We start from the raw sequence: 22,191 nt of genomic DNA, 5'->3' as shown, positions 1-22,191 counted from the left end.
GTAAGCATATGGTCCCATCGTGCAGGCATTGCTTTGTCCAGGAGCGAGCAACAACTTAATGCTAACTACACATAAACATTTTAAAAACTGAAATCCTTGAGAGGAGCAGTATAAGTAGCAGCAGCAAACTCAGAATTCATAAATCTTATTTTCCACTGGTTTAGAGCTCAGCCAAAAATGATACTCTTGGCAGTGGTCCAGCTTATAAAGTCAGAAGACGAAGGGATTTTTAACTGAAAATTTAGAACTATCTCTACAAATGGTTCTAAAAATGCGTAATTGCCCCGAAATACGTCTACCCATTTTTGTTCCAGGAAATCTTTATTCCTGCCACGTATTTATCAATATTTATGGAACTTAAAAAAAGCTGTTCAACCACCTTATCACCTCTTTCAAGGGACTTTTTTCATAACCAGTTTCAAAATAACTCTTAGTGCACTCATTCAACAAATAATTTTTCAGGTGAGGTGATGGGCCTGTTTGGTAAAGATGGAAGGAAATGATCCTGCCTCTTCCCTCAGGCAACATCGCGCACACACACAATTGCATCACGATGAGGAAACTGCTTTCGTAGAGATATACAAATTCTCTAAAAATGCTTTAAAAATTCTCAGGTTCTGTCTCCAGTCCTGGCCGGGATGGGAGAAGCCATAAACATTTGGTCTCCAGCCACAGCTGTCAGTTTGCTCTGCTCACAGCCCACTCTCTTCTGGTTGGTTCAAGGAAGCACGAAGGCAGATGTGAGCCTGGAGGTCCGTGTAAACACAAGGGCCTTCCTAGATGGGGCAGGGGTGAGCGTGTGCCTAAAGTGCAGTCTATTCCAAGTAGAGAAAGACTTCTAGTCACTGACAAACAGGTTTCCCAAAACTAAATCCTCCCCATATGCTGTGCTGTAGTTCTTCCTTCCCTATGCACTGAGACAAGAAATGAGGTTCTTTCTGAAATAGGCGTTGTCAGAAGGACTTGATCTTTGAATACCAACCCTAAACAATGCCATGTGTCCCTCAATGTCTGATGTGCCCAGGTCTGGGTCCTGAAGACAGACTCCTGGGGATAATGACCATCTTTCTGGCCAGAGGCTTAAATTCTCCAGCAATATAAAATCCAGTGTACTTTTAATGGTTGCCGAGGGGTTCCCTTGTTTTCAGAAATCATGTTTACGTCATCCCCTCTCAGGCAAGTGTGCACGCCTACCACTGTAGAGAGCCTTCCAGACCCTCTCTCTGGTGGCAGAAAGTGCCTCATCAGCTTTCCAGTAACAGTGAAGAGACAACAGCATCAGCTCCTGTTGCCTTCTGGGAGGAAGTCATCTTATTAACTATCATTAAATAATCCAGGTTTAATTAGCTTGTGCTGTGATCAGTGACAGCTTGGGGGGTGGGAGCTCTAGACCTACATGCTCAGCATCTCCAGGCATCCATCAATCTGCTGCCAGGATGAGCATGAAGGCAGAAAGGTCCCACTTCATCAAACCAACTGACGCCATTTGTTGTAGGTCGGGACAGGACAGAAGGAGCAGACATTTTTAGCAACTGTCAGAACATAAAGCAGGCGGAGAAAGTGCTGTTCCCCATTCCTGGGGTCCTCTGGAAGGCGGAGCAGTGTAATAGAAAATGGTGCTGTGTTGACGAGCAGCAGACCTGGGTTTTGGCCCCGACTACTTATTCAATTTATTTACTGTGTGGCTCTGAAAAAGCCTCTGGGTCTCAATTACTTCTTCTGACAAGTGAGGATAATGATTCTTCATTGGGTTGTAAGGATTAAATGGGCTAATGTATGTGAAAGCAACTTGCGAAGAAAAAAAATAACTTATAGTAGAAACAAATCACTGCAAGGTCCCCAAAGTGGGGACACTAGCTGGCTCAGCAACATGGCAGAGACCTGAACTCAAGTGTAATTTGTTCTTGCTGTCCTTTTTGGGTCCAATTCATGACCTGTAAATTGATAGGCATTAGGAAATACTGAGTGCATGAGAGGCACAAAATAAGACCTGGAGCTTTTTACTAACCAGTGTCGCAAGCCACATGCGGCCATGGGACCCCCTTTACCGCTCTGTAGCTCTTCTTTTCCTGCAGTCTCTCCATGAGGAGAAACGTCTACACAATGCAGCCATTCTCCAAAAGAAGGTTTCCCACCTTCTGAAGTTTGGCTCAGATGGAAATTTAGGTCATTCTCTACCGAGTTAACAGCGTACAATTCACTTCAGCAGAAGCTTCAGAGCTTTGCAAACTGCAGGGAGGAAAAAAGGTAACCCTCTCGAGGCTTTAGAAGGCTCTCGCTACCATAGATAATGACTCTCCTCTCTTCCTCTCGCCAGGGTTTCCACAGCCCCTAGGATTAACTCAACGCCTTTAGCTAACACATCAATATCTAGCTGTGATTATTATAGCTACCACTATGAGCTGATTCAAACTCTTGATTTATGTCTCTGCCTAATTATACTGGGAATCCAATAACTAATGGTTAACAATATACTGAGAATCCAATAACTAAATGGTAAACGCCTTGAATTTACATGCTTTGCCAAGGTGTTATGTCTTGGCAAATGCCATAGAAGTCAATAATCTTCCCCCTCAATTCCTGGCCTGCATGAAATTTTAAAACATCTCCTAAGGTCTCTTGGCTTTGAAATGGTCCCTTGTGGTTCTCCCAGAAGCACAGAATCATCTGTGATGGTGTTTTCTTGGCTCAGTCCTATTTTCTGGATGGTTTTGCTAAAGGTTAAGTGTAGTTTCATTAACGACAACCTCTCTGGGGCACTGACTGGTGTGTGAGCTCAATATGTGAGGGAATATCCAGATGCTGAGAAGCTGTATCACCACTGGGTTAGGCACCTCCAACCTCTCCTGGAACTTTTGGGCTCATATCCTGGAGATGAGGGGTCTGCAGAGACATATATGGTGTGAATGAAAAATGGACACCTTCTAGTTTGCAGGAGAGACCTGGTGAAGATTCAGAGACAGTAGTGGAGGCTATTGGAAGCAGCTGGGATTGGGACTGCTGGCTCTCCTCCAAGAATTAGCATTAACAATCCCAGCCCAAGTGCAAATACAATTGCAGATTTTTCTCTGCTTTTTTAAAAAAAACATCAAGGTTAACTTTTAAGTATCTTACTGCCTCACAGAAGCCTTCACCATTTCACTTTATTTTATTGTGCTCATTAGAAGCGCATTACCATGGCTGCCTATCTACCATGGGCTTGTTTACCTGTGCTGTCACGTCCCTCCCGGGTCTGTCCTGGCTCCTCCCATCCAGACCAGCTGATCTTGTGGTCTGCCCACTGCTGGTTCATGTTCCACAAAGGTGGGGAACATGTCCGTCTTACTCATCGTTGTATCTCTCCAGCACCCTGACTAAGATCTGGCATAATATTCCATTCCAGGCAGAGTGAATGAACAAATGAAAGGGTGCCCAAATCCCTGGACCTTCCTCTCCACTGCTCCTTAAAATGCATTCCCTGCCTGGCAAAAACCCAACAGATCAGCTGTATTGCTTCCAATGCCTTTTGTGGACTCCTCTAATTAGGACTGAGGGCACCCCCTTTATGTCTCCTCTGTGCCCCAGCTCCAACTCTTTATAGGTCCTATTTGTTTAAGGAATTTCTGCTGTTTGTCTAGGAAAAGCTGATTCAAGAGTTCAAAATAACTACCCTTTAGATATCTGGATGGCAGCTTATAGAGGAGGAGTCAGACAGGCCAGGGTCCGTGTGGCTGTAAAGGATGGTGTTGGGTGACATTACAAAGAGGTGGACTTCAGTGCTCTGTAAGAGAGAAGGTGTCTCAGGTCCATCTTGTGGGGTAGCGAGTGCCTGGCAGGGTGTGCGAATGCTGGCTGAATTACTGTGCCAGGAGTGATACAGACAGGATGTCTACAGCAGGTGACTTTCAGGTTCTTCCCAAATCTGTGCAGAGGTAGTAGGGTAGAGAGGGTAAGACTGCCAGGCGTGAATCCTTGTTCGGCCATTTACTAGCTCTGTAACCTTGATATTTTTGAGTTGTAGTTTCCTGAACTTTTGAAGAAAGTTGATGACACATGCTCTTTAGAGTTATCGTAAGGGTTAAATGCAACGACATATGCATTTGTTTAAAAAACAGGGTGGTAACTGGTCACGGCTCAATAAATGTCAGTTCTCACATCTGTCCCTGCCTTCACCTGTGCACTGAATTGCACCGTTTCTCACCTCCATTCTTTTGCTCTAAGGCTCCTTGGCCAGGAACCCTGCCTTTCCATGTCCTGCCTAATTCTAGGCACCCTTTCAGACCCTCAGCGATGGGCTTCAGTGCTCCCCCTACCTGCCCGAGCAAACCTTTATGACAGTGCCTTAGCCCATGGTTGAAGGCATGGCTGCCACTGTGTCACCTCCCCCTGGGGTGCAGCTTCACCCAGACACTCCATCCACTTTATTTGGAACTCTAGGCTTCGTTCTGTGTTCCATATCTGAACTGGGAATCAGCAAATCGGGCTTCTACTTCCACCATCAGTCATAAACGCACTGGTCTTAAGTCTGATGGCCGCATGGCGTGTTCATTCTCCTGGACAAATGTCTCCTTTTTGATATATTTCTGTATCAGACTTAAGAAAAATAAGTGAAAAATCTCCAAAATAGACAATCAGCCCAGCCCCATGGGCTGCACCTGGTGCTCTGTCCACTTGTGCCCCTGAGGGGGCTCGAGGGCGTCTGTCACACCCACTCACTCAGGTCCCTGTCAGGTTTCCTCCACCAAGCGCTGATGTTCACCTAACATCTGAAGTTAACCAGGCACGATCTCACGACATCAGAACTTCGTATCTCTTGAACTTCTGTTCAGATGTCATGCTCGATGGTGGCTGGAATTTAATGAACCAATTTGGCACTAAAATTCCAGTTTGCTCTCATTTTTTCAGAGCAACTTGGCATTTTGGTTCAAGAGGCTAATGTTAATTGGGCCCCAAAAGTCTGCATGAGAAAAAGAAGTTAGGAGAGGGATAATTATTGAGGCCAACTCTGTACAAATATTACTACACAGCCCCTATCATTCTAATTGTTCCACCATGTGGTGGGAAAGTCCATTGAATCGATCTGCCAGGCTTCCAGGGCAAACCAATACTTAGCTGTGTGTGTGTTTGTGTGTACTGAGGGAGACATTTACTGAATTCAGTTATATCTCCTTTCCAATAAATGAGAAGATGCCTAAAATGCCTAATGCTTTCCTTAATAGTTCTTCACTGTATTTTTATTTGAGAGGACACTTTATAAGAAGTGAGAGAGCTGTGGATATTATATCTAAAACTTGCCCCCTGAACCTGGAGGAAATTTTTTCTGTGTTGTCTTGCTGTGAGATTTCTCAAAGTTTGATTTTCTGACCACTAGCATTAGAATCACCCAGCCTACATGTACAGATCCGAGGCTCCACCCCGGACCCTCCTGTGATATATTTGTGCGGGGCTCAGGAATGGGTGTTTCTAGGAAGCCCCCCACACACTGCAGTCTGAGAGACCCTCTGCCCTCTGGAGATGGTTATGGGGAGTCTGGAGATCGGTCTGCTGGGAAAAACGGGGTTATCTGAGTATTCCCACGGAGTATGTAGCACTGGGGTTATGACTCACATAAAAAATGGAAGTCTCTGCTCTTAAGATGCAGATAATACAATAGGGCTCTAAATTACCTTTATTGAATCAGCATGCCACCTCACCAGCTGCATGGCCCTTGGCAAGGCACAGAGCTATCACATTTATAAAACAGAACTTATCATTCATTTATCACCTGCTGAGACAAGACTGGGCCAGATGACCTTTTGGGTTCCTTTCACCACGAAAATCCAGTGTTTTATTTTATAGCTTAATTGTAAGAGTGACTTGAAGGTGAGAAGGGTCTCCAAGGTGGACCCCAGTCTGCACAGAGCTCCCATTGAAGAAATGTTTGCTTTTCAAACCAAAGCTTCCTCATGGGCTGTCTGGGGGCTGAGTCACAAAACAACCCAGTATCCTGCATTTCTTGGGACTAGAAAGATTAGCGAGGGCTAGAGGACAGGAGTCCTGGGCAAGGACACCGCCTTGAAACTTACTGCATTTAAAACATTAATGTCTCGTGTAAAATGCAGAGCAAGGCCCCCTCTGGCCGACAAAAGCCAACCCCTCTATATCTCTCCTGTAAAGAAATTCTGCCATTTCTGCCCTTGACCTGTCTCTTCTCGATGAACTCATCCTCATCCCTCAAGGCCCAGCACCTAGGTGATCTCTGGTACACAAATGCCACAGAAAGCTTTCCTCTGCCCACAATCGGGACTTGTCCTTGGTATGCCCTAGCATTTATTATAACATTTTTATTGCTAATAGGTACTTACAAGCTGACTTCACAATAGCCAGCTCCTGACAGCAGGGATTGTGCATTTTTTTTTACTTTGGATCTTCAGTGCCTAGGACAGTGTTGCCTCCACAGATTTTTGCCAAATGAAACAAGCTTTCAGAGCAAAAGGACTAATTAGCTGCTTTACTTTCTCTTGATAGGTCTGCCCTGTCCCGTGGTGAATGCCTTTTAAACCCTGCTGTCAATCACTGCACCGAAGCCCCAGCAGAGCTTTGGTTCATAAATCAGTTTGCCTACAGGAGAAATCTAGGTGTGACCCGGACAGCTGGCATTCATAAATCCTGCATGTTGGTGGCATCTGCCAGAAAGGCGTTGCACCTAGCGTGCATGCTTTGAGTTATTTTGGAACTAATTTACATATTCAACAGGGCAGACATCACTGCCTGTACCTGATGAAAACACAAACAGAATGCAGTGGGTATGGCAGAGTGAGTGGCTAGAACTCTTCCGGGCTGCTTGGAGGCTGTCAAAATGTCTCTTAAAGGGAGCCATGATCTCTGTGGTCTTTCTCTGATGAGCTTATTTTCCACACTGCAACCAGGAACTTCCTACAAGGGAAGAGGCCAGGGGCCCTGCCTGTCCCTAATTACCTAACGGGATGTTTTACAAATGGCCTTTCTTCTGGCTATAGTCCCTTTGGGCCAAGTTCACACTGGCTAGAAGTACTCTGGGTACAATTTTCTTACAAGAGAGCAGTGAATTTATGGCTCCACATGTCAGAGGGAAGAGGGAGGGAGCAATGCTTCTTGCTGACCACTGTGGGCATGTTACTCTGTGCAGTTATGGCCTCTGACCAGGAAAGGTCAAGGTTCAGTGGCTCTAGTTACATCAACAAACATGAAGCATTCCATCTCTGTTGCTCTGAGGGCTGAATCCATCCCCTGACTGTGCTCCCAGACATCTGGCCCCTGTTTTTCACTGAAGCAAATCTAACTGACTTGCCCTCTGCAATAGCTTCCTAGCTTGTTTCCCTGTCTCTGGCTTGGCCCAGTCTAATCCATCCCCTTCTGCAGCCAGCATGCTCTTTGGGAAGGATGGAGCCGATCCTGTCACTTCTTCACCTCAACTCAGCCAATGGTTCCCATAGCCCTGGGATCATTTCTAAGATCTTCATCCTGGTTAACCCTTGTGTGGTCCTGGGCTTGCTTACAAGTCTCATTTGTCATCACTCCTGGTTGCTTCTAGTGACAGGAAATCTCTTTCAATCCTCTCAGTGCAGGTTCCTCTCTTGCCCTTAAGCCTTCCTCATACCAGGTACCCATCCACCTGGAATGTTCTCTTTCCCCTACCTGTCTTCACATGTCTAATTCCCAATTAGCTTTATCTCAGCCTAGAGATATTCCCTTTAGGAAACCTTCCCTCTGGATTGGGTCCTCTGGAAGGACCTGGTACTTACGGCATGTGCTCAGGCTAGCTTGTTTGTCCATGCTGCTCATAAGCTGTACCCTCCATGGGAGTGGGGGCCGAGCTTGTCTTGTTACCCCCACAGCCCCAGCATCTCTCATGGTTGCTAGGCACATAGTAGGTAGTCAGTAAATATTTTGTTGAGCGAGTGAATGGACAAATGCATGCTTACCAGGAATGGTAACCCAGTCTACTGAAATCTCAGACGTTGAGGTGGGAGGGCACTCTAAGCCATACTCACCATTACAGGTGCAGCGCACGTTCCTGTAGAAACGTGGACACACAAAGCTGATGCGAGCCGTGCTGTAGGTCATGAGTGCGTGGGAATCCAGCGACAGGCCCTGCTCACAATGCTGCTCCTGACAGTCCAGCCCCGAGCAGTTCTTCTCCAGGATGGCTGAGATGCGCATGACATTCTCCAGATGTCTCCTGGCGTTGGACAGCTTCTGGATCAGGTAGGCCGGCTTGTAGAATTCACTGCTGTGCATCTCCACTGCAAACAGCATGTCCAGATGGTTGGTGCCCACCACGGGCTGGATGCTGATGATGTGCAGGGTGTCCTGCTTCTGGGTGAGGACCACGTTCCGCAGGGTGCGCCGGAACCCGTGCATGTGCAGCCCCACGAAGTCCTCGGGGGACACGTTCTCAAAGCGTATGGTGACCGTGTTCTGCAGCATCTCATGCACCAGCTGCTCCACATGCACAACCACATCAATGGGCACCTGGAAGCGACCGTCACTCACTGATACATTCAGGACATACTTGCCACTGTCCAGACCTCCCAGGGCAATGATTTTCCCATCATGACTGTTCACTTTGAACAAGCTTTTCTGCTCCGATTTCAGGGCAAACGTGAGCACATCATACATGTCTTGATCTGTGGCGTGGATCTTCCCAATGACTCCACCAGGAAAGTCGTCCTCCATGGTGACGATGAAAATTTCTAGAGGAATAGCCGTGGGCTTGTGGATACTTTCCTCAATGACCCGTACACGGATGTAGGAGTGAGAAACTTGCTGGGGTTTGCCTGCGTCTTTTGCCTGAAAAAACCAAGAGGGAAAAAGACAAGGAACTAAGAAAAAATCATAATCATTTAAAAAAACAACAAAACTCAGAAGACGTCCTCTCCTTTTACCACATTCACTTCTCCTTCCATCCCCTGCCAGTAGTCCGAACAATGCTGCAGATGTACATTTAAGAGGAGTGATTTGTCACCTTCATTCCCCGTATGTACACTTTGTTATAGACAAGAACATGTATCAACACAATGAAGCCAGTGGGGGTGAGCAGGGATGGAGGCTAGAGGGTACTATGAGATCCAACCCGCCTAACATAGGCTGGCCTTGTTTTAATTTTGCATAGAACTGGCATTTCCCTCTTGGACAAAAAATTAATTTTTATTTATTGATTTTAGAGAGAGTGAGGAAGTGAGGGGAGAGAGAGAATTGATTTCTTGTTTCACTTATTTATGCATTCATTGGTTAATTCTTATATGTGCCCAGACCAGGGGTTCGGACATACAACCTTAATATATCGGGAAGATGCTCTAACCAACTGAGCTACCAGGCCAGGGCAGAAGAAAAATGTTTGTTCTCTTCAGATTCTTTCTTCTTGGTTGGACCAGATGGCACCTTTCTGCACACTTAAGAAACAATGTTAAGTGGAAATTACACAAAATTAAGGTTTAGAATAAAGAATGGTGCACTGAAGGAAAAAATTAGTAGCCTGAATAAAACCTTCATTGTCTTCCTTCTTTATATCAGAATCGATGGAATGGCCACTCTGACAACAGATGTTGACTGAGCACCCACCACACATCACGTGAACACAGTTGGTGCTGTGGGACTTCAGTGTGGGGCAGGCTCCCACGGGCGGGATCCTGGGGCAGATGTCTGAGGATACAGGGCTGAAGAGGACCTGGGGAGGTGTGTGCTCGTATGTGGAAGGCAACGTACAAGCAGGGGCTTGGGCATCCCACAGACTTTATTTCAAATCTTGGTCCTGCCACTCACTGCATGTCTGTCTTTGAGTAAGTTACTTATCCTCCCTGAGTTTTAATTCTTGTATCTTTAATATGAGTAAAATAGCATTTAATTCATAGGATTCTTATATGGTAAGGACTAAAAGACACTGTAATTGCAAAGTGCTTAGCACAGGCCTGACCCACAGAAGTACTTAGTACATGACAATTGTTGTTAATTTTATTATTACCCTTACACATCTTTATCTGATGGTCAATGTGAACCAGAGAGGCCAACAGGGAAAATTCATATAGAAAAGAATATGTTTAGCAAACTAGGTTAAACTGGAAGTCAAATGGTGGAGGGTCTCAAAGGACAGTGATGAGTTTGGACTTTATAAGCCAAACGTTGCCCACTCAAAAGTCAGAGGCTAGAAAGATGACGGAAAAGCATGCAGCAGCTGAGTGTAAGGTGATAGACTAGTGGGCTTTTTCCTGAGAAGGACTGGAGAGTCATGTCTGCCTAAAGACCCTGAAATTCAAAACCTGAGAGTCTGGGCCAGCATTTAGCCCGCAGGCCACACATTTTCAGGCACTAGGAAGGCCCAGATGGTTTTAGTTTAGGGCAGGGGTTGACACACCTTTTCCGTGAAGGGCGAGGTCAGAGACAGTAGTTTATGCTTTGAGGGCTATATGATCTCTATCAACTACTCAGCTAGGATTCCAGCACGAAGGCAGCCACAGAGCATATGTAAACAAATGGGAACCCCCAGCTGTGTTTCAATAAAACTTTATTTATAAAAATAGGCCAAGGGCATGATGTGGTCTAGGGGCTTTAGTGTGTGGACCCCTGGTTTAGGGGAATGACATAATCAAAGTGGAATGATTACTTTGAAGGGGTATAGGGAGGGATCAGAAGAGAATGCAGCTGAAGGCAGGGGAATCACCCGCAAGGCCTCTGCAGTGGTACGGGGATGAGACCTTGTAGATAAGTTGGGTGGGGCACAGGGTGTGTAGCTGATGCACAGGGACCTTAGGAAGGACCTGGTGGTTTACTACTATAAGAAACTGGGAGGAGGAAGTTTTCTTTCATGTTTTCAAAGTCTGAGATGTGAATCTGCTCTGTAACAATCAAAAAGGGCAGGCAATGAACTCTACCTGCTTCTGTGAGAAGGCACTGGAAATCTCCCTGTGCACTTAAGCATCTGCACTGTGATAAAATTATTTACATAATATTATTGTAGGAGTGGGTGGCAACTGAAGCATTCACTGACGTGCTCAGAGCCAAAAGTCATTAATTTGGAAGGTTTCATGGAGCACAGTAAGCTGTAATTCATCAAAAGAAATAATGTACACAATCAAATGCTATACAAATTGAAACTTATTATGGTTATTATTACCACCATTTATAATGACTTCAGATTTCCCTCTGTGGCAATTGTATACAAAAATAGTCACTCAGTTTCACTGATGGGAAAATTCTTGGTACTGGCAAAATTCATAAATAGGAACTTTTTGGTGCTCTCTCATTTCTTGCCCCTACCCACACCCTTTCCCTACCTGCCACTCTGCCTCTTTGACCCACCCATTTCACTGTGCACAGGACAATGACCTTGAGGGAGCAGGGATGTCGGGAGGCCATTGCTAACTGAGCACTTGGTCCTCTTCTGTCTCACTGAGAAAACTTACCAAGCAGAAGTCTCTTCAAAAGCAGAGGTCTCTTCAAAAGCAAAGGATTTGGCTCCATTACATTAGGACCAAGACTGATAGATTCCCCAAGTCGGGTGATATCACAAATACTACTCACTTCAAAGCAACAAGCCTTGACCAATTAGTTGTCTTTGGGGGTCAGTGAGAACCCCGGGAATTTTCAGAATGCAGATTTAGGCCCTGAGACTGTCTGCCTGGCACATCCTCAGGAATGTCCCTCCTGAACTAGATGCTTCCTTTCCTTCCTGTTCAATTTCACACACACAGGCCGCTTTTATTGGTGTGAAATTGAATTTGAGATTAAAAGGGGAACTTTCCTGCATGATAATGAATTATGTTGACTTGCTCAGCAAAGAGAAACCAACCAATAGGCACAGAAGCCAGTCTGAGAGAAAGCCAGCCCGACAGGGACAGGAACGAGGCCATACCTGGACACACAGCACGTATTCTGGAGACTCCGTGTGCTGGAAGACCACGGCCGACCTCAGGGTCCCATGCTGGTCCAACACGAACTCTTCCTCCTCATTTCCCGACAAAATAGAGAACGAGAAGGGAGGCCCATTGTGAAAGGAGTCTCTGTCTGTCACCACCAGCTGCAAAATGCTGGTGCCTACTGGCTTATTTTCCTGAATAACAGAGTATATTAAAAAGGAAGATAAAATTACACCTCTCTTCACATTTTAAGAAACCCCATCATTACTGGCTGACAGTGCTGTGCTAGAGAACAGGGCTTCAGAGGAAAGGATTCCCTGTGATATTATCTTGCCTTCTGAAAATATGCTGGCGTCTGTAAGCGTCATGCTTCCCATCCTTGGCTGCCTCCCCACAACTGCCCCATGAGACAATGAGCTGCAGGTGAGAGCACAGGACTTCTCCTTGAATGGGTTTATAGATTCCAGAGGTGGTGTTGCTACGCCTTGTCCTTGGAAAGACTGGAAATGTACTGAGTTCACCTGTACAGCTCTAGAAATATATGCCACTCACTCACATATGTGATTACATCAAAAATCCTCTCGGGCCAAGAAAACACCAACCTTTTAGGATGGGAAGGCACTTCCTCACTTTGTCACAACATAATTATGCTGAAGCCCAACACTGTGATGCAATGTCACAACACTGGACTTTCGGAGGGGACATTCTGGCAACTTCCCAGTACATATGCAAAGGTGGAATGCCAGGTGGAAAATGGGCTTTACACCACAACCCTCATAACACAGTTTTGCCATGTTTCATGAGGAAAGGGAAGGAGGGTAGAATGAAGTTGGAAATGAAAACAAGGAAATCCTAACTTCATCAGAATTTTTGGAAGCCCTGATCTTATTACGCAAGCATTATTTTGTAGAACCTCTCTGCTTCCCCCCCCCAAATAGAAACACATTCTTTCTTGGCTCAAAGGTTATCCTCTCTTTGGAAATGCCATATTAAATTCCTCTGTAACTCAGGCAATGTGTCCTTTGCCTCACTCTGTTCTGACTTCAGCATTCCCACAGCTTGGGCCGAAAGTCAGTTTCATTAGTTCAGGCCTTCTGATGACAGCGATTTAGGATTAAATGGGTTTGGGTCACAGAGATGAAGACAATGATACACTGATGTTTGGAGGGGAGTCATGCACGGGGCAACACACGCTAGTTTTATGTGCTGAATTAGCCATATAAAAACCATGTGTTGGAATAAGAAAATTAGTCTTGGTTGAAAAAAAGGAGAAATACTTTTTGAAGGAGAAAGAGAGAAGGACCTCAAAGACCCCTTATTTTTCTCCTTCTCTCCAGCTGCCTTTTGGTCATGGGGAACTAGAGATGGTCTCCCTCAGGAATCAGTTGTGGAACTGCCTCTGCCTGGCGTAGACTTACTGTTTCCACTGACAGCACACTCAGCACCACACAAAACAGAAGAGTCATTGATTTGTTTGCTCAGTCTATAAAGGCCATTTCCTCATAGAAGGGGGGAGGGGAGGAGAGAGAATGGGTGCCCTAGGGTCACCAGCTGAGAAAGAAGCACGAAGTATACTATGGACAGGCCCCAGTGCTGGGTGCTGCAGACGTGAGCCACGGCCACCGCTCCCAGGTGGAGGTTCTCGGTCCTTTCGCTGCTCAGGACTTCCTGTTGTGCGTGTGAAAGCGGACTCTCAAGCTGATGGATGTGTGTCATCAACCCGAATGCTGAGCAGGCAAAGCCCATCTTGTTTAGGGGCAAGCACGCTGAGGCGGAGTGAGCCGGGAGGGCCACGAGACGGCGGTGACAGTCATGGGAAGAGCAGTCTGAGAGGGATGGAGGAAGGTGTAGACCCTGCACAAGGCTATGTGGGAGCAGCAGAGAGATAAGAATGCACAGTGGCTGGAAAAGGCATCAGAGAGGGGAGGAAAGCCAAAACACCACCAGGTGAAAGAATTGGGTTTTGCTGACAAGGGTGGGAATGAAGCAGAGAGCTGCTAGTGTTACGCCTGCCTCTCAGCCTCATTCCCGGACAGCTCAGTGGTTCAGGGCAGAGCCAGCTATGGATGGCTGGACTCAAAGTCTTGAATGCTATTTCAGAGGGGACCCTCAAAACCTGGCTCACTCTCATCTTACCTTCTACCCACAAAGTACTGGGCTCTGTGAGGCATGTTTCTGAGGCCAAATTGGATGGGGCAAGAGCTGATTTTCTAGAATATCTGTGGTCCCCCCAAGGGATGTATATCAATTCCTGTCTCCTCTAAGTCCTCCACACTGACATTATTCCTGAACTGGGTTTCCTTATCCTCCTGAAGTCGGGTTTCCAGCTTCTAGAAATACTGGGAAGTAGAGATAGCTTAGTGCCTAGTAGTGTGCTCATGAAGTATCTTTTGAGTAAGGAAAAAATAAATGGGAAAAAGAGTCACTTTGACTCTGCAGAATACCAGCAGAAAGTCACTCTATTTTGCAGTCTAATTTTGAAGAGTCAGTGGATTTAAACTGCCAAACAAATTGCTTATGGAAGAGTGACTGTAGTGAGTAGAGGCTCTAGCCTGATGCCCAGTCTTCCTCTGATAACACAGTTGTATCAGTCTCCCTCCCACGCCAGCATAGCATGAGGTGGCTTAAAGGCAACCTTCACTGTGGAGAGAAAATAGTTTTTGCCGAAGACAAACCTCAGTTCTAATCCTGACTCTACCACTTAGCTACTTGATCTTGGGTGAGCTATTTAACCCCTCAGATCCTTAGTCCCTTCGCTGGACCGTGGGGCCTGATCTACCATCCCACTTCGTGGGGCCACGGTGGGGATGGGAGTTGTATGGAAAGCACCTGACACTTGAAAGAATACCACTGGTGACGGCACTTATTAACATTAATCAATTGTAATAGAAGAATCAACTCTTTTTATACCAGCCCTGTGACTGGATGAGTTGATATTAGGTAAAAACAACGAACCATGACGAGTAAACTACAGCAGAGAAAGGAAGCTGAGAGCATTAAGACAAATGCCTGACAGGCAAGATTCGCTCACCTGAATCACAGCGGTATAGTTAGCAGGTGTAAAGACTGGGCTGTTGTCATTCACATCAGAAATGTCAATGTTGACGGTGGCAGTGGATGACATCACAGGAATGCCACTGTCTACTGCCTGGACAAGCAGGGAGTATCCAGACACCTGTCAAAGCACACAGAGCTGATGGCAAAGAAGTGCAGCACCTCCTTCCTTCTGCACCCACTCAGAAGTGCCGTGGGCTCTGCTCTGCTGATTTGTTGAAGTCCAGTCACCTTCACTTTGGTTCTAAAGCAGAATTTCTGAATCTCGGCACCATTGACATCTACTGGCAGAAAATTCTTTCAACGGTCTTACCCAAATCATTGTGCTGCATTTTAGCCCATCCCAATTTACTCATAGCATTCAGAATGGAGACTCTTCCTGCTTCTACTCATTGAGGCTGTGCCTGATTCCAGTGAAGGGATAGGCATGGACAGGAGTGGATGGAAAAGGAGCTGGCCTAAACTAGCTTACCCGTTCCCGGTCCAATTTCTTCTTAACCTTCACAAGTCCCAAGACAGGGTCCACAGCAAATTCATTGTCCTGATCTCCACTCACAACGGAAAATTGAATCTGTCCATTGGGCTGGCTATCCGCATCTTCTGCTATTAGCTTCAGGGGACACAGCAAAACAAAGAGATGACATAACAAGAGAGAAGGTTTATTTTGGGGGTTTCAGGTGACTACCAGTGGGCACAGCTCTGGCAGTTACTTAGCCGCTACACTCAGCAGTGACAGTGATGATGACCCCAGTGGGAGAGGCAATGGGATTGGCTCCAGGAGGAAGCCACCATTGCTAGAGCTGCCATTTTATTCTGTTAATTTTTACCTGCCTGCAGCTTGATGCTTGTTAAGCCTGATTTTCTGCCGGCTTTGAGCTAGTAAGGATAGAGCCAAAGCTGACTGATAGGGATACCTTGTGATCCTGTTCCAGTTCTGCATAACAATGGTTTCTGTCACTGTGCCGGGAGTTCTCTCAACCTGTGCATTTCCATGTTATAGGAGCCTTATGGGAGCCTAAGAAAATTGCCTTTCCCACCACCTGGCCAACACACATCCCACTGTCTGCTGCTCATGTTGATGATGCTGGGATTTACATGTGTGGAAACAGTTTCATAATGTCCAGGAAGGAGCAAGGACCTGGAAAGTCCACATCTGATGCATAAAGAATGCACACCCACAACCTGGTGCTGCAGGAGCCAGACATAAGGATGAATGGAAGGGACCCGTCCAACCCAGAGGTGATGAGGATGGGGGGATGGGATTCATTGTGTCCAAAATGTAACATGTAAGTCTAACAGAGCCTGTTTTCTTCCAACACATCATTTGTTCTTCCTGGTATTAGAAAAAATCCAATCTTGTAAGAGTGGCCAGTTCATCTTATACTTGCTCCCTTTGTAGCTGCCTTAGTGTGTGTGTGTGTGTGTGCTCGTGTACACATAGTGGCTGGAAGGGATTTTATTCTATCCTTAGCTACCTAATAACTTGTCATCGAATGTCGCAAGCGAGTGGGGGCTGCCATTACAAATTCATTTCATGGTATGTTTTGGTCTCTCAAAAAATACATTCCTGGGGGATAGTGATTACCAGTGACTTGCACCTTGATATAAATGCATTTTTTCAGACCCTTTCTGATAAGCAAACTGAAGAAGAAGTTGAAAGACTAGTGCCTGAGGAGAGTTATGGGGGACAAAAAGACACTGAAAGGAAAAAAATGTGAAGAGAATCCACGGCAGACTTTGCCTACTTTTTCACTCTGTTGAGGGTTGTTAGTCCCAGACATCTGGGCCTCCCACTGGCACCTACCAAAATGACAGAGTCCCCAACCAAGGCATCTTCACTTATGACGGCGCTGTAGATGTCTTGGCTGAACTTGGGAGGATTGTCATTCACATCTGTGAGGTTGATGGTCACAGTGGCCACGGCGCTGAGAGCTGGGGTGCCCCCATCTTTAGCTTCCACCACCAGGTAAAACTTTTTGCATAATTCATAGTCCAGGACTTCAGAGACTGATATACCCCCTTTGAAGAAAAATGGGGAGCTTTAGATTTGATTAGGAAAAAACATTGGTCAGCAATTCCATAATCGTGGAAATATAACATCATCTCCAGCCAAGAATAGTAGATAGTCAGGGATTTGTTTATTTAATTTCCTGCTGAGCCTGATTAATGCTGTCAGTTGAAATATAGCTATCCATCTGATACAACACTGAAGAAATTAAGTGTTTGCATGTTTTAGTAACAGTCCCTGAGCTTCTCTCAAGCAGCCTGACAGTCTGGCATTATTCATCCTCACGCAACTAGGGACAGGAACGACATCCCTGGTAAGTGCATCTCGATGGTTTTTCAAGTGGACTCAGGCTGACTGCGAATGAGCTGAGATGAGTGGGTGTGAGTGTGTGACCCAGCCCTGGTGAGCCAATAAACACTTCCAGATAGCCGGACTCTCATAAAAAAATCCCACCTCCTGGGTTCCCGGTCTTTGGCTCTCCGTGCTTATCTAACTCTGGTATGACACAAAGAGAGCAACAATCTCAGAAATGTGAAGGTATAGCGACAAAATGAAAGAGAAAATACCGGGGAATCTGTGGCCAAATAGGAAGTGTGAGCTCAGTGCCCACAACTACAGAACAGCGATTATGTCCATGTCACTGATACATTTAAATTAAGCAAATAGAAGAGGTGGAAGCAGCTAGCTGGGTGCCATCCCTAGGAGAAGTTCCATGAGAGCTATTTCCCTCCTGTGTGAGCCCTGTCTGGTGAGGCAGCCCAGTCCTTCCTTCATGCTGTATTGGTAACTGGTCACTGAGAAACAACCAGCCGTCCAAGGTGAGTATGTCACATCCATTCACAGTAGACTGTGTGAAGGCTGCCCTTCTACTAAGGTGAGAAACAGGAGTCATACCTACCACAAGAGTCTTTTTCTCCCCATAATTAAGTTTTCTTAGTAATTATCACCTTTAGCACTTTGGGTTGCACCCCAGTCTCGTTACCCAGTGCCAGATTGAAACAGCACTTAACCATTTCCCCATGGTGTTCATATACAATGGCTGTAAGGAGACAGACTAAGGCCAACACATATTTAAGTGAGGAAAACTTCCATACATTTTAATTTGAAGTAATGGCCTTAATAAACAGAATTACTGCTGGGAGGAGCTGCTAGTGCAATTCGTCCAACAATATTTCCACCTCCCTATACTTAAGGGCAGGGACTCTATCTCCTTCATTTTTTGTACCCTCCAGAGTATAGCAGTGTAATTTAGATGGTAAACATGCATTCCAAAGTCAGAAAGTTCTGAGTTAAAATCCTGGACCCTCCATTTACTCACAGTGGACATTGGAGAAATTATTTAACCTCTCTGAAGTTCTGTTTTTCTTATATGGAAAATGTGAGAAATAACTAATGATTCAATAGGAAGCTGGAACATTTGCTATGTTAACTGAGCATTGCTAATTTTGCTAATTATGATAGTTTCATGTTTGTATTTACTGGTCTATCCAAATGGACCTCCTTTGCCACATTGCTCAACAAGGACATATTCTGTGAGTAATGGGGGAATTGTGTCCCATGGCCAGAAGGTGTGAGAGTCTCATCTTTCTTATCTGCAAAATGGGACTGCCTTGCCCATTCATAGGGGAGTAAACTAATGAGAATACCCATGAAAGTGCTGTGGAAATATTAATACACACACTGTATGAAAATACAAGGGTAAATATGTTTACTCTTCAAAGAACATCTAAGCTTGTATTCTAAATTGCCATCTTTACTCACTCAAATTATCCCTAATAGTTATTAAGTTTCTGATGAAGAGAAAGCCCAGGGGTTTCTCTTGGTTTTTTCCCTGGTACCTTTCCTCTAGATGATGCCACATCTTCCCCTAGGGTGTGAAAAGTATGTGGTGAGAAATGACAGGGTAGGGACCAGGAGCAGCGAACAGGACTCAACTGTGGTGCCAGTTGCGATGCCACAGCTGACTGCAGTGCCGGGTTTGAAAGGCCTGAGGGTCACTGTCAGATCACTCATCAGCGTCTGCACTGGCAGGTGACCAGAGAGTGGCAGCCTGAGTGTGGATGGTGGCAAACAAACACTAATCTCCAGGAGCACTTCCCCACCCACACACACACAGTCCAAGTTAGAAAACAAAGGAAGAAACAGAAAAAATAGAGAAACAAACAAAGCCTTGTGCTCAGTGTGCAAAGAACACTTCCTCTCCTCATCAAGGACCGGCATTACTGCTCCCCAACCTTCCTGCGGGAAATCCTGGAGACAACCTGGGGGGTCAAGCATCTGCCAAGTGAGTCCACAGCTAGGAGCTTCAAACTTAGAGGGGCGTCCTCAGAAGCAGAGAGCTAGAGGGCACTCTGGAGTCTGTCTGTAGGCCCTGCTATAGGAAGACTTGTTTCTGCTGCAATAAAGTATCAGGAGGAAAAGAGCCCACCAAGCAAAGTGGTTAGGGGGTAGGAACTGAAGCAGGACAGAATGAAGCCTTGAATTCTAAGTAGGCTGCCATTTACCTACCTGTCTTTGGGTTGATCCTAAATTTCCCTTTTTCATTCCCAGAACGAATGAGATATGTAATCTCAGCATTTGTGCCAATATCTTTGCTGGTGGCAAAAACAGCAAGGACTTGGGTGCCAGGGGAGGTGTCTTCAGGCACAGTCACCAGGTAGTCTCTCCTTTCAAACACAGGGGGGTTGTCGTTAATGTCCAGGACAGTGATGGTGACAGTGGCAAAGGAGGACAGGGCCTGTCCAGGGCTCTGGTCGGTGGCCTGCACGCTGATGTTGTAGGAGGGCTGCTGCTCTCGGTCCAGTGGCTGCTCTAGGATGATGATGCCAGAGGACTCGTCAATGGAGAAGAAGCCATCAGCAGAGTCGGCCAGGGAGTACACGACCTTCCTATTGATGCCTGTGGGAGACACGAGAATGTGAGTGCAGAAGGTGCAGCCTGAACCTCTGCTCTAGCATCTGAGGGCTGTTCTGACTTTCAAAGGACCACACAAGGAAAAAGCAATTCTAACCCACAGCTTTGGTCCTACAAAGATGTAAACTTCAGTTTGTAAAATATATGCAACTAAATTAAATAGTAAGGAGATAAAAATATTGGCAAGAAATACCAGAAATAGTTGGATATTCCTAATATATTGAAAGAAAAAAATTAAGATGCCAATAGATATGAGGGTGAAAAGACGTGCCACAGGAAGACAAATATAAATTAATTAACTACTTCAACAAATGTTTACCTAGAATGTATCAGGACTATTTATTCTAGATGCTAGAGAGTCTATCAATGAACAAGAGCCAAACATTCCCTGTGGACATTTTTACATCCTAGTAAATTAGAAATCAACAACAACAAAGAATAAAACTAAGTGGCATGTTATGGAGTGAAAGGGAGAAAAATAAAGCCACAAAGGGGGTGGAGAAGAGGAGTGGGGGGGGAGGGATTATTTGGGGGAGGGAAGGAAGGGTGATAATTTTAAATAAGGCGGTCAGAGAAGGCCTTGACATTTGAGTGAAAAATGAAAGAAGAGGAAGGAGTGAACATCGCAGCCACCTGGGGGAAGAACCCCCAGGCAGAGGCACACGCAAGCACAAGGTCCTGAGGTGGGAGCCCGTCTGCCCTGTTTGAGGAGCACTCTCGATAGGACTGGTGTGACCAGAGTCAGGAAGGGAGAGAGAGAAGATGAGATTAGGTTGCAGATCCTGTGGGGGTGGGGGGGTGGGGGGGGAGTAAGGTGGGCAGCCACTAGAGGGCTTAGGAGGGGAGTCATGTGATGTCCCTTGGATTTTATCAGGATCACTCATGATGTTGGTTGTGAACAGAATGAAGAGCAGTTAAGTGGGAAAGCAGGGAGAGCAGCTGGAGGCTTCCACAGGAAGGTGTGTGAGATGGCAGCCCGAACAAGGGGGAGGTGAGAAGGGAGAAGTCACCTGGTCCCAGATCTATTCTGAACGTGTGGGTGGTGAGAAAAGACTGTTTTCTGATTGGGGGGGAAGCGAGCAAGATATGGGATGTGACAGCAAAAGAACATTCTAGGATGACTCTTAGGTTTTGGTCTGAGTAAGTGAAAAGGGAGTGACCATCAGCTGAGACAGAGAGGATGCAAGGGGATGAGGATTTGGACAGAAGATCAGGATCCCTGTTTTGGGCAAATTAAATTTGGGATGAACATTTTATATTTAAGAGGAGATTCAAGTAGGAAGTTAGTATAGGAGGCTGGAGATCAGACAGGCTCAAGCTGGAGCTATAAATTTGAGGGTCATCAGCATTCAGAGGGCCTGCAGAGCCAGGAGAATGGATGAGCTCACGAGGGAATGTGGATGAAATCCGACGGCCGTGAGCCTGGAGCACCCCATCAAAGAAGGGAGCTCCAGGCTCACTCTATAAAGATCTTCTCCCTTCCCAAAGAAGGGAGATCTTCTTTTGGGAAGATCCTCCCTTCCCAGAGGGGGATCTCCAGCTCTATGATATAAAGAAATGCACATAGTTACCAAAACACAATTTTATCTCAATATGTGGTAACGCTGAAACATATCAACCAGGAAACGTCCATTAACAACCAGCAAATCAGTGATGGATAATTGGGTTTACTTCTGGTTCTGAAGACTGATTTAACTGTTTTTATCACAGGATCTCAGTACTTCAAAATAGTTTATAAACGTCAAATTTGCTAGTAGTTAAGATTTATAAGAAGCAAAATTTAATTATTTGTAGGCTGAAAAAACACCCAAATGCTTTTAATGAGGACAGTCATCAGTCATGACTTCACCTATGACAACACCTGGAAATGGATTTTGTGAACCATGGACCCCAGAGTACACGCCCTTAGAGGGAGGGCCTAAGTCTGTGGGGTTTTCTACCTTAACAGCTCACCATGGGGATGGACATTTGGCGGTAACTCCCCCAATGTACATTTCCCTTAAGCCAAATTCCCAGCAAACCAATAAAATCATACATCCTGAGCAGATGACATAAATTGCATTATGTGGCTTTCACCAAAAGGTCAACACTAAGAGCTTGTTCTTGGTTCCATTCCAGAGAGTCCATTTTTTTCTGAAGTTTCATCATTTACTTAAATTTATCTCTCAAAACAACCACACTATGATATATAAACAACAACCTCTGATTTCATAGGTAATAAGATAAAAAAAAGAGAAGGCCTTCCTCTTCTCTAGAAATAAGGCCCCAGAGCAGAGGTTTTAGGGGCGGTTTTGGCTATATTTAGAGTGTCTGGACGATTAAATTCTTTAGCATAAATCCCGGGGGTAAATGCATAGAGGGTTG

General features: G+C 45.6%; 1 protein-coding gene across 1 annotated transcript in view; it reads right to left on the bottom strand.

Moving 5' to 3' along the window:
* FAT3 (FAT atypical cadherin 3) overlaps window positions 1–22,191 on the bottom strand; it is a 634,426-nt gene that overhangs the window by 31,981 nt on the left and 580,254 nt on the right. The window contains exons 15-20 of the mRNA XM_045191687.3: window positions 19,423–19,812; window positions 16,711–16,925; window positions 15,379–15,516; window positions 14,884–15,027; window positions 11,849–12,046; window positions 7,992–8,790 (exon numbers count right to left, since the gene is read on the bottom strand). Coding sequence (XP_045047622.2) covers window positions 7,992–8,790; window positions 11,849–12,046; window positions 14,884–15,027; window positions 15,379–15,516; window positions 16,711–16,925; window positions 19,423–19,812 — 1,884 coding nt within the window. The remainder of the gene's footprint in view (window positions 1–7,991; window positions 8,791–11,848; window positions 12,047–14,883; window positions 15,028–15,378; window positions 15,517–16,710; window positions 16,926–19,422; window positions 19,813–22,191) is intronic.

Source organism: Desmodus rotundus, chromosome 5 (assembly GCF_022682495.2).
Source record: "Desmodus rotundus isolate HL8 chromosome 5, HLdesRot8A.1, whole genome shotgun sequence".
Taxonomy (NCBI): domain Eukaryota; kingdom Metazoa; phylum Chordata; class Mammalia; order Chiroptera; family Phyllostomidae; genus Desmodus; species Desmodus rotundus.
This window is presented reverse-complemented; position numbering and strand designations above follow the sequence as displayed.